This window comes from Alnus glutinosa, chromosome 3 (genome assembly GCF_958979055.1).
Source record: "Alnus glutinosa chromosome 3, dhAlnGlut1.1, whole genome shotgun sequence".
Lineage (NCBI taxonomy): Eukaryota > Viridiplantae > Streptophyta > Magnoliopsida > Fagales > Betulaceae > Alnus > Alnus glutinosa.
Genome location: NC_084888.1, coordinates 31,288,521 through 31,301,723, shown reverse-complemented (window position 1 = coordinate 31,301,723; position 13,203 = coordinate 31,288,521). Strand labels below are relative to the sequence as shown.

The 13,203-nt window shown below is 35.8% G+C and overlaps 1 protein-coding gene across 1 annotated transcript; it reads left to right on the top strand.

Moving 5' to 3' along the window:
- The first annotated feature begins 1,831 nt into the window (after nucleotides 1-1,831).
- LOC133864212 (uncharacterized) lies at nucleotides 1,832-3,221 on the top strand. Its single transcript, XM_062300486.1, has 2 exons — nucleotides 1,832-1,981; nucleotides 2,070-3,221. The coding sequence occupies exons 1-2, from the start codon at nucleotides 1,931-1,933 to the stop codon at nucleotides 2,727-2,729; spliced, it is 711 nt and encodes a 236-aa protein (XP_062156470.1). The 5' UTR covers nucleotides 1,832-1,930; the 3' UTR covers nucleotides 2,730-3,221.
- The last annotated feature ends 9,982 nt before the right edge of the window (nucleotides 3,222-13,203 follow it).

Genomic DNA, 13,203 nt, shown 5'->3' with positions numbered 1-13,203 from the left:
CGCAAATATATCTAAACTGGGTCTGGGTGCGTGCATGCAGCCACTCCGCACTCTCTCAATTGTGAGGATGGGTGTACATGTTTTGAAGTAAAAATGAATTGATGCTCAAAATGATTTCGGTGAACTCCTTGTATTCATGATAAAGTTACTGTCAGATTACTTAATTAATTTTTAGGTGCTTTTGTTTTCTGAATACCCATTTAATTTAAATTTTTTGCGAGTATTTTATGTGTTGAGCCGTTTGTTAATATTTTTATAATTTTTGATTTTTAGAAAGCAAAAAGTAGTCTTAAAAATATTAAGAAAAGAACCGTTAAAGTTTCAGGGTGTTTAAGCCATGCACCTTAAAGATTATACTACTTTAAGATGGGGTTGGGGTTTAGACTTTAGACTTCTGAATTTTACCCACTCATTTCCTTCACTTAGTAAACAGAAAAAAGAAAAGAAAAGGGGGATCAAAATAGCCTCAAGGACAATGTGTTGGCTTAAGTAGTGAAGGCTTTAGACTTGGTGGCATTTTCTTTAGACCTTGAGTATAAACAATTCTTTGGGGTCACGCCTATGGTGGAGTCGAGTCTTACCTAATCCATGCGGGAGGCACCTTACTGAATTTGTTCTTTGGGGATGGATATACAAAGTGACTTTAGATTAAGGGTTTTTTTTTTTTTTTTTTTTTTTTTTTTTTTTTTTTTTAATAAAAAAAAAAACAAAAAAAAAGGTGGTCAAAATAAGCAAGAAGACTACGGTATCCTAATGTAGGACAAAAACATGCTATTATACTCTTATAGTACAGCTATCTTGTCCATCCCATTTTCCGTTTTAGGAGTCAAAAAGAAAACCTCGGCATACGCTCTCACAAAAGAAAAAAAAAGGGTTATTGGATAAGATGGCTTTAATCATTCATCAAAATTGGACTCTCTCTTTTAGTTTGACCGATGCAGGATATATGTTTCCAACACTAAACTTATATATTAGCATTGGTTTTACCATTATGTTATAATTCTTTTCTTCCCCTCTCCTAATTGTCCCATTACCAACCTTTAAACCCTTGATTTGACCTTTGTTGTCGATCGACAACCTCCTAATCTTGGCCTGATCAATTTGACCAAAACATGTAAATGAGAGGTGCCATTTATACTTGTTTTAATTACTTCATGGAGTCTTGGATGTGACGCCATGTAGTCTATGTCTAATATGTATACCTCACAAGTCCATCTTTTGTTATCCAGAAATGGTGCGCCTTATCTTTATTGTTTGATCGCTCTCTTGTGCCTCTTTGATCCTATCTATCCATAGACCACTAGGAGCCTCATGTAAGAAGTTTGATGCATGTTATCTACAAGCTATGTAGAAATAAGCAATTATAATGGTGAATATATGAGGGTAATTTTAAGACAAATGAATGGATTAATGCAGGACATAATCCCAACACAATATGTGACCAACTTTGATGTTTTATTTTTCATGGACTTTTGATCTGCTTAAGGGGACAAATCAAGCCCTCAGTTCAGCAACAGGCCAACACCTTGGAATTTTTACTTTTTACATTCACACGTGCAAGATCAAGCACGTACCATCCGCGGGTGTTTGTACCAAAAAGGTGCAATATGAAAAAGGAACCAGCTCTCTCACTTTTACTGCAGATTTCACACGTTCCTCCCCTCATCCAGTTTAGTCTTTGCTTGCACACAGAATCCAAAATGCATAAAGATTGATATGCACTCAGAAATTCTATACTTTTATAGCCTCCTCCTTTTTTTTTCTTTTTTTTTTTTTTTTTTTTTTGTCTTTGTCCAACCTCAAAATAAAAAAAAATAAAAAATAAAAATTAGTGGGAATTAAAGGGAAGTAAACAGTAAAAAGTGCTTCAATTCTATAAAAAGTAAAGAAACCAGACATAAACCCCCCCACACCTTCCACCTTGCAAGAAATGGAGGATCAATGCAGTCCTCTTAGCTGGGATGTCTGCTACCACGAAGAGGTAACACATTCTTTTATTGGCTACTCTTTTCTGTTTTCTGATTCTGCTGTGTTTTGGGAGTAATTAATAAGACTATTGAAATTGGCAGGGAATGGAAGAGATAAGGCATTCTCTCTTGTACACGACCTTCGAGCTAGAGACAACACTTGTAGCAGCTAAGGAGGAGATTACAAGAAGAGAATATGAAATGGTCCGTCTCAAAGATCTTTTGAGCAGGACCATCAAAGAGAGAGATGAAGCCCAGACAAGATGCCAGAGGCTAATGTTCGAAAAACTCATGCTTCGACAACAACTACAGCAAAATCAGCAGCAACTACAAGAACAACTACAGCAAAAGCAGCAGCAGCAACTACAACAACAACAAGAAGCTGCTTCAAACAATGAAGATGAATCTAAAGGCACTGACTCTAGCAAGCATTTTGCCTCTTCTGACTGCCATGAAAGCATCATTGAATCTCCGGGAACATACCCAATTTCACAACCATTGCCACCAGCCGCCTTGAAGTTAGTTGCCGAGAAGCCGTTGCCGGAAAAAGGGAAGCTCCTGCAGGCAGTGGTAGAAGCTGGACCGCTCCTGCAAACCCTCCTCCTGGCCGGACCGCTTCCTCAATGGCAGCACCCACCTCCCCAACTTAACTCCATTGAAATTCCACCGGTGGCCATTTCTTCCCCTACACAGCGCCTTGTACACCAAGATTCTCTCCTTAGTTTAAAGGGTTGTTTTAGTAACAAGTCTAATGCTCTGTAATGGCTCTGCTTCTTCCCCGAGAAATGCTATTTAGAAGATTACTATGCAACTGAAATGATGTGGCAGTAAAAATCAACTCTTTTACTGATTCAAAGACTGATTTTTACTGCCACGTCATTCTAATTTATAGCAGTCGTATAGCAATCTATTAAATAACATTACTCTTCTTCCCCAAAACCAAGTCTCGAACTATTGTTCTCCATTGACCAACACCTACCACTTTCACATAACTTTGCTAGTATGCCCATCCTTTTCATACTTGTTAGAACATGAAAAGGTAATCAGCATGAAATGGATGGTTATTATGCATCAGGTTCAGATTTTGTACACAATTATGTCTTAGAAATGAAAAATCCTAACTTCTCTAGTATCTTGGATGGAGACTTGAATCTTCTTTCTTTCTTTCTTTCTTTTCTTTCTTGGTATATATGTAACTACAGTACTAATTGTATATGATGTTATATATATAGTACCTCTGCAGATATATTGGGGTGATGTTGGCAACTTTTACAAGATGGTATAATTTAATAAAAGCTTGCGATTGTTGTGCTCATGTGATTTCATCTTGCTTTTTCTTTTCTGTTATAATAAAGCAGAATAATGATGGTAAGTATGACCAAGACAAGCAATCATAAATCTTCCCGGGGATTTTCCTTTCCATGAAGCATTACTTGCCATTCATGTTTAGTGTCTGCCACTAAAACTTCATCCAATTAGATTTCACAATTATAACTAATGAGTTGAACTAGATTCAGTAAAAGAAAATCATGTCTGCTTCACACTGAAAACTTGATGATCATGCCACAGAACAACAGCAGCCGCTTGATCATGGTAAAACCAAGTTTGAAATGATGGACGAATGGAGTTGGCTTCACATGCAGAGGTTGTGGTCGTTGATTGATGTAGACCATTAATGCAACAAGTCAATGAAAATATAGCAACTAAAGAAATTCAAGCTAGGATGTTGTGTTCTAAGCCATTTTCATGCAAATATGGCCCCCACACCACACGTCTTTGCGGGACCATCATTTGTGTTGGATCTCTGGCCAAGGCTAGATGAAGGCCCATGCATCAAATGGCTAGTAATGTTGTCGGATTAATTACACTTCACCCAAAATTAACTGACACCAACTTGTACTTATAATCATAAACTGTGATTTACTGTAACTCGGAGTCAAATTTAGCCGTTAAATGTGGATGAAAAACGATGTACGTACTTGCCCGACACATGACATAGTTTATGGAAGTAAGTGAAATAGGCTGTTAGTTTGGGGGGTAAAATGTAATTAATCTTAAACAAGTAAATGTCATGGAAAAATGCCTCTACGTCACGTGCATCTCACGTGTGCCGGTTTTTGTCACAATTGACGGGCAAATCTAATTCAGGATGCTACTCGAAATAAAATGAAAGTTCGGGAAAACAAGTTGAATAAGTCATAAATTATGGATGTAAGGTTAAATAGGGTGTTAGTTTGGAGAGCAAAGCCTAATTTTTCCTCATTTTAGGAAGATATTTTTGTAGTGTAAAAATGATTATTGCTCCCAGATTAGTTTTATGAAAATACTAAAATTATAGGACGGATATCAAAAAGCTATTGAATCACAAGGTTTGTGTAGGATATTAGATGAGCCCAATCTCCACATTAGGCCTTTATATCTCCAGCTATCAAAGGAAGTCCAGGACAAAAAGACAAACCCTAGAAGGAACGTTCCTATTAGGCCCAATCTCCATATTCAGGCTGTTGCAGGTCAAGTGTCGGATAAACGAGTCGAGTTCGGGCGAGTAGTGACTTTGCAAGCTCGGCTTGTCTACACTGTATACAAGCTCGAGCTCGGCTATAGCAAGTAAAAACTTGACGGAGATAATCTTCAACGAAATTTTGGATTCTACTACCGGCCGGCATAGCCCACAAAATTATTAGCAAAATTATAGGATACTACTCACAGGGAAATGGATTTCGTGAGATTGGAAATGGAAATTCGGAATTGACTAATTAAACTGGTTATTTAGAGGATAACCAAACCTTCAATTACAGACTAATTTTCTAACAATTCAAAGAATAATTCTGGATACTTTCATTGATTTTCTTCCGTGTACTTATACAAATCTACTCAACTCCCTAACTGTGACTTATAATAAGGACAATGATTTTTCCATTTCAAATGAATTGATCGTTATTGTCAGGATTTAAAATTGGTTTATTTATATATATTTTTTTTTTAAAAAAATATTAACTTTATATACATCGTTAATTGCACAAAATTTAAATCCTGACCATAAAATAGATGATATCCATTTTATTTGAAATAGAGATGATCATATTCCTTAGAACAAAACACAACACCTTAACAAAATTATCACTAAAATTACAAAGTAAATGTCCATTAAAATTGACCTATTATAAGAAAAGTTGATAATCGTATTAAGGTCATTTAAGGCTCACTAACCTAATAGACCCATTACAAATTAGGGATTATGGAAAAAAAAAATACAAAAAAAAAATTTGTGTTTGCTTTTGTTTGAAATCTTTTAAGGTTTTTAAACATTCCATGTAGCCTTTTTATTTTTATGTTTTTTTAAGGCTCTCATAGCAGGCTAGCTAAATGACCTCCTCTCAAACTTTCATTTCCAAAGCCTTATTTATTTTTATTTGGGAAAAGTACACATAACCCTCTCAAACTACCACCTCATTGTCAATGTACCCCCCAAACTACCAATTGTGTCAATGTCCCCCTAATGACAAAAATGCCCTTTATAAAATTATTAAAATAAAATAAAACTAAAAAAATATAAAATAACAAAAATTTCTTCCAAAAAATAATAAAAAATTTAAAACTGTTTTTTATTTTTTATTTTAAAAAAATAATAATTTTCAGTTTTTTTTTCGTTTTTTTTTTTTTAAAAAAAAAATCGTTCTTTTTCGTTTTTTTTATTTTAATAAAAACTGGTTTTTTTTTAATTTGTTTTATTTTTTACAAAAATAAATAAATTTCTGTTATTTTTTGTTTTTTGTTTTTTTTCTTTTAAAAAAAATTGTTCTTTTTCGTTTTTTAATTTAATAAAAATTGGTTTTTCTTTTTCTTTTTTTCATTTGTTTTATTTTTTATTTTTTTAAAAAATAAATTTCAGTTATTTTTTGTTTGCTTTTTTTTAAAAAAAAAATTGTTCCTTTTTCGTAGTTTTTTTTTTTAATTTTTTTTTTAGTTTTTAATTTTTAGTTTTTTAATTTTTTAGTTGTAGTTTTAATTTTTTGAATTTATGAGGACATTTTTGTCTTATTCAAAAAAAATTAAGGTCATTTTTGTCTTTTTGTTGTTCTTAGGGGGGGACATTGACATTTTTTGGTAGTTTAAAAGGAGACATTGACACAATTGGTAGTTTGGGGGGTACATTGACAATTGAGTGGTAGTTTGAGGGGGTTATGTGTACTTTTCCCTTTTTATTTTTTTGGTTAAAGATAAGCGCATTTTTTAAGGGGCCTAAGGCGTGGGCTTAAGTTGCCTACACTATTTGAGACGCTCTATATAATAGGAACCTTTTAGAACACTCTTAGCAGTATTTTTAAAGTATTTCTATTTTTTTTAAGGGAAAATTGTCTCATCGGTACGTGTAGTTGGCTTAAATTATAAATTACTTCTGTGCTATTAAAATTGGTTCAGATATCTATGAGGTTACCATAATTTACAAATCACTCTCTAAAATCAAATTCCGTTAAAAATTTTAATAGATTTCGTTAGACGTTACGTCAGCGTCTATAAAATGGGGACATGTGTCACTCTTAATAAAAAATATAAATATATAAAACTTAAAAAAAAATATTATTTTTTTAAAATAAAATTGAAAAAAAGGAAAGGGGTGGCTACGCATCACCCCTAGAGGTGACTGGGAGTGGCGCGCGGTCACCTCAAGATCCCTTTTGGGGTGGCTCCCAAGTCCCATCCCTTGGTGTGACCGTGTGTCACCCCCAACCCTTGGGAGTAGCCGCCCGCCACCCCTAGATCCCTTTGGGGGTGGCTGCCCCACCCCTTTCATTTTTTCAATTTTTTTTTTTAAAATTAAATTTTATATCTTTTTTTTTTTTATTATTATTAAGTGAGATATGTGTCGCCATATTATTGGTGCTGACATGGCGCCTAACAGAATCTGTCAAAATTTTTAACGGAATTTGACTTTAGGAAGTGATTTGTAAATTAGGCCAACAATAAGGATCTCTGAATTAATTTCGATACCACATGAAGTAATTTGTAATTTAAGCTAACCACAGGGACCAATAATGCAATTTTTCCTTTTTTTTTAGAAAAAAAAATACATTTTACTCCTCAAAGTTTTTCTACTTTTCCACTTTTGCCTTTACTGTTTTAAAATTGGTAATATACACCAACAAAGTTTCTGAAATTTTCAATATATAACATTCGTTAGCCATTTCCATCTTCTTTGACGGAAAATGGCTCACATGCGCCGCACGTACATTTTTTGGTACAAACTTTTCAAAATTGTCTCATATACACATGTTGAATTCCCACAATTTAGGTCTTTTCAATAATTTTCGTTATAAATGACATAAATAATTAACAGAGTGATTATATTGAAATTTCAGAAATTTGATTGTTGTATATTGCTAATTTTTAAACATTTTAGGCAAAAAATAATTAAAAAAAAATACAATGAGAATTTCAAAAAAATTCCAAAAAATCATATGCAAGTAACCCTTGACATTTCCTAAACATTGTGTATGCTACAATACTATCAAATGCATTGACTAACACTTTATCTTTCATATCCATTATTTTAACACAATATTTCTCTCTCCTCTCTCCTCTTTCTGCCTTTCATTAGGGATATTGTTGAGATTTTGTAAAAATTGTAAGATTGGTAGAGAATTTTTATTTTGTAAAGAAATAATATTTAATTGGTATATAGAAAGATAATGGAAGCTATTCTCAAGTATATTTGGATAGGGAATTAAGAAGTAGTTTTGTTTCTTGAATTTTTTAAAAATAAAGAAAAACTGCTGAAAGTGCTTTTAAAGCGGGTAAACTCTTATGTAGTCACCTAAATCAAAAGTACACTTACCAAATTTCTTCCAAAAAAGTTGTTTTCCAAATGATATGTGACCATCACTTGTGATATATTATTTTAGAAAATGTGTTACTATTTCATGAGATGGTGACACTAACATACTTGGAATCCAACTTTTGAGAATAAAATTTGGTAAGCTTAGCACTTCTCAAATCAAAAACTCATTCAAGCAGAGCTGGCTCAATAGATTTTGAGGCCTAAAGTAACAAGTTTAAGTGATGCCTTTTTTTATATTTAAATATTAATTAAATTTATTTTAATGTTTATATTATATTTTTTATTTAATATGTCAATTAGAGCATTTTCTTCTATTTGTAAAATGTTTATATATATATATATATATATAACTTATTAAATATAGAATGACTTATAACTTGATTCAAAGACCTGAGATAATAAGACTAAAAGAAAAAAATAAAGAGAAAAATTGAAATAGGATATATAAAGAGTGGTTTGTTATGAAATATAATGCGAAAAACATGTTGGATGTTGAAAACTCTCCAATGGTATAATTCTATCTATTATGTTCAACACAAACAATGATAATATATGCACTTTCAAGACTTTTCATATTCTTATAAGCATTTAATTCAAATAAAGATTGGAGAAAAAATTATGCTCTTTAGACTTTCATGACTATAAAAATGGGATTTTTTTTTTTTTTTTTTTTTTTTGAACAGAATAATCATCATATCTTGCATTACTGACAAAACATAAAAAATTGATCCCAAAAAAGGATCTAGGGACTTAGTTGTTCCTTAATAACAATGGTACTAACACTCTGTGGAGTCTCTTCCAACCAACAAAGGTCGATATTATTCTGAGATGCCTCATTTGTTAGAGTATGGATTGCCGAGTTGCATGCACGTGGAATGGCTACGAAACTAACCAATCGAAAACTGCCTATTTCTTGGTGAATGCTCTCTATGAAATGCCCAATTCTAGATAAAAAATGAGGCTCCGAATGAATTTCCTTTACAACTTGAGCCGCATCTCTTTCAAAAATAACCTTCAAGAACCCTTCTTCTTTCCTAAACTGCATAGCTTATAAAGCCACCATGACCTCTGTTGTTTTGGGGTCTACCAACACCTGCTGCGTCAAGCTCCTGGCTCCCAAACAATACCCATTGTTGTCCCTTGCTATCAAACCCACACTTAGCCGCATCTGAGAATACATCATTTGGATGAGCAAACTTGCCTTCAAATACCAAGGCATTTCTTCTTAGCCAGATACGCCGAGAAATCATCGCCATTAGATCAAGTTCGCCCTTACACAGCCTCCCATGCAAAACTCAACTAGCATACTAAAGTTTGTGCCTTCACAATATAGTTTTTGGAAACATGAAAGAGAACATCCCCATACATCCTTGGCTGCGGGGCAAGACCAAAGTGCATGAAGAGTGTCCTCTTCTTCTATATCACAACAAGGACAAAGTTTAATCTCTGTCACCTTTTTGCGGTAAAGATTCACACGAGTAGGCAGCAAGTCATTACTTGCCCTCCATATAAAAAACTTCACTGGATTAGGTACTTCTAAGGACCAAAGAGCTTTCCAGACATCCGGACCCTTCTCCACATGTGAACAATGCCCCCCTTCTGCATCTTGTAGCTCCTTCCCCAAATGATAGGTGCTTCTAACGTGAAAATGCCATCCAAAGTTCCTCTCCAAATCAATCTATCCCTTGGCAGTAGCGGGCTTAAAGGAATATTAAAAATAAACCTAGCTTCTTCCTCTGAAAACACATCTTGTAAAAGCCCGCTTTCCATCTTTTTAATGCAGGATCTATCAAATCATCTACCATAGAAGACACATCTAGACTTCCAGGAAGGGTTTGGACAGTGTACATTGTGGGTGTTGGCAGCCATTGGTCACCCCACACTTTGATAGAACGACCATCACCCACCCTCCACACTAAACCTTGGTTCAAAAGCTGTCTAGCATTAAAAATACCCTGCCATGTGAATGAAGGTTTATTCCCTAGAGAACCTTCGAGAAAAGAAGACTGAGGGAAATATTTGGCCTTTAGGATTTGGGCTACCATTGGGTTAAGGTCCTGCAGAATGCGCCACCCTTGCTTCGCAAGAAGAGCTTTGTTGAAAAGCACTAAATCTCAAAAACCAAGTCCCCCACAAGCTTTGGATCTTCCCTGTTTGCCCAACTCATCCAGTGAATCTTGGAAGTTTGTGACATATGGCTCCACCAGAAATTTTGCATCAATTGATTCAGCTCTTTGCACAAAGAGATTGGGAGTTGAAACACTCCCATGCTATAAGTTGGGATTACTTGAACCACAACCTTTAAGAGCACCTCTTTTCCAGCCTGAGATAAGAACTTGACCTTCCAATTGACAAGCCTATTATTCACTTTATTAATGATGTTCTCAAAAGCCTTAGCTATGGACTTGCCCACAAAGGAAGGCAATCCCAAATATTTGTCAATGAGGTGAGCCTCTGTCAAGCCTAAGAGTAAAAGAATCTCCTGTTTTCTCTCAGGGCTTGTATTCCTGCTAAAGAAAATGGAGGTCTTGTTCAAGTTTAACTTCTACCCTGACCCTGCCTCATAGATCCCCAAAATTCTGAGCAATCTCTTTCTCTCCACATAATTGGATTTACAGAAAAGCATACTATCATTGGCGAAAAACAGGTGGCTTAATTGAGGGCCTTTTGGAGAAGTAGGGACCCCGATTATAACTCCTTTTTGTTTAGCCTTATGGAGGAATGCACTTAGAGCTTCTGCACATATGAGAAAAAGATATGGGGAGATAGGATCCCCCTACTTAATCCCCCTTGATGGCTGAATCTGCCCCACAGGGTTCCCATTCACAACCACCGAGTAAGATATAGTCCCGATACATGTCATCACCAAATTCACCCGTCTTTTAGCAAAACCCAACCGAATCAACACCGCTTCCAAGAAAGGCCATTCAACGCGATCATAAGCCTTGCTCATGTCGTGTTTGATGCCCATGAAGCACACCTTACTCCACATCATGGTCTGTATGGAATGGATTGTCTCGAAAGCAACTAGAATGTTATCAGTGATTAATCGACCAGGGATGAAAGCACTTTGAAAAAGGTGAAATAATCACTGGTAAGACTAATTTCAACCTGGTAGCCAAAACTTTGGAGATCAACTTGTAAATAACGTTGTAGAGACTAGTAGGGCAAAACTCCATAACACAACCAGAACTAGAAACTTTAGGAATAAGAGCTATATGAGTGATGTTGATACTGGTATCTATCAGACCAGTGTTAGAATAATGAAGAATGGCATCACATACCTCCTAGTGCATAGTGGCCCAGTTTTGTTGGTAGAAGCATGCACTGGAATCGTCTGGTCTAGGAGCCTTGAGGGGTGGCATTTGCTGCAAAGCTAGAGAAATCTCCTCTACAGTGAAATCGGCCAGCAACTTCTCATTCATGGAATCTGTCACCTTCCTTTCCAGAGCCTCAACATAGTTAGCCACTCCCAATTTTTCCCCTCTAGTGAACAACTCTTTGAAGTAAGAGACAAAAGCTTCTTCTATATCTTCCTTGGAGCTGCATAACCTCCAATTTTTATCCTTAAATGTCGAGATTCTGCGTCTATTATGCTTTTGATTAGCACAGGCATGGAAAAACTTTGAGATTCGATCACCAAACCGCAGCCAATTCTCCTTGGCTCTTTGCTTCCATTTTAGATCCTTCTACTCCAACAAATCCTGCATTTCTTCTTTGATGAGGTCTTCTGAAGCAGAAAGATCCTTGTGCTCCTGTATCTAGATGGACTTAAGCTCATGCTCTTTTTGTTGAATCTGCTCTTCCACCGTATTATATTGCTTCCTCACCCACTGTTTAGGGATCTTCTACACCCAGCCAATTTACCTTGTATGTTATTCCAATGGTCATGTGTCCTGTGTTTAACTCGTCAGACTTTCTTAATTGCATCTTGCGGTTTCTTCTGCTTTGTCCAGCTTGCTTCATATTTGAAAAACCTGCTTTTATTTCACTTAATGTCCCTGGTGTTTGAGAAGTTCACCCATATAGGGTTGTGATCCGCAATACTGCGATCCAAAACATGAACTTCCACCACTTTAAATAGGGTATTCCAGCCGACATTTGCAACAACCTTGTCCAACCTCTCCTATGTATAAGCACCCTCGCTCTGCCAATTACACAATGTAAATTGAGGTCCCATGAAGCCTAAGTCAGAGAGGTTGCTGTCTTCCAAAGCCAATCTAAAAGCTTGCATTTGGCGTGGTGGCCTGAAGGACGTACTGGACTTCTCATAAAGTGTTGTGATTTTGTTAAAATCATCCACCCAAAGCCGTGGTTCAGGAGCCAAATTAGATAAGAATCGGAGAAGAGCCCAATAATCTACTCTCTTGGCCGCTTTCGGGTGGCCATAAAATCCGGTGAGTTTCCACTCCTTACCAACACACTCAGAGTAGGGGTGTACAAGCGATGTGGTTATCAACCGAAAATAACAGCAACCAGATAATCGAGTACCCGGTTGCGATTACTGGTTATTGCAGTTTAAAAAACCAATTAATAACCGAGTAACTGCAACTGGTTATTATTATATATATATATACACACACACACACACACACACACACACACACACACCAACTCACGCGTGTCAGTGAAAGACTAATAAGTGACTAACCCTAACTCCTAATTTTCGTCCCTTTCTCATCACTGTCTTCAACATGTCTTCAGCCATCTCTTATTGAGTTCTTGTTCTCCAAACTCCAATCTCCATATTCTCCATTTCTCTTATCTTCTTCTTTCCTTATTCTTTATTTCTTTTTCTCTTTTTCTTTCCCTCTTCTTCTCTACAATAACTGAATCTATCCACGCATAAGCCCAGTGCCCTTGCCGAGTCACTAATGACGCCCAGTGTTCCTTTTCCTATTGTTTGCATATTTCGATTTTGATTTTTTTTAAGGAAATATTTTCAAAGTTCGATTTTTGTAAAGGAAATATTTTCCAGATTTCGATTTTTATGTTTTGCCAATTTCCCAGAAGATGATCCATGATTGGTAATTTGGTATTTCATGTTATGGAAATTGGAAAGTTGGAAACTGGAAAGCAGGCTTACAAACTTACCCAGCCAAATATTGGATTTTTCCTTACATTACCAGCCAAATATCGGATAACCAGTGATGGGTAAAAACCACGACTGGCCTATCGGTTGCGGTTGTTAAAATAGAAATAACTGGGGACCCCGGTTGTGATAGCGGTTATGAGCAAATAACCATTACCACAACCGGTTGTACACCCCTAACCCAGAGTTGATGACAACACTGATGTGTCGCCTGCTATAATTTTGTATTTGGACTTGAGCCGCCGATTTCCACAACAAAGCAAGGCCTCCACTGCGGCCATGAAAATCCACTACAAATAACCCAT

Excerpts from the sequence above, each read along its gene's own strand:
- LOC133864212 (XM_062300486.1), top strand. The coding sequence starts at position 1,931 with ATGGAGGATCAATGCAGTCCTCTTAGCTGGGATGTCTGCTACCACGAA. Across the intron at positions 1,982-2,069 it reads ATGTCTGCTACCACGAAGAG|GGAATGGAAGAGATAAGGCA; the intron begins GTAACACATTCT and ends TGAAATTGGCAG.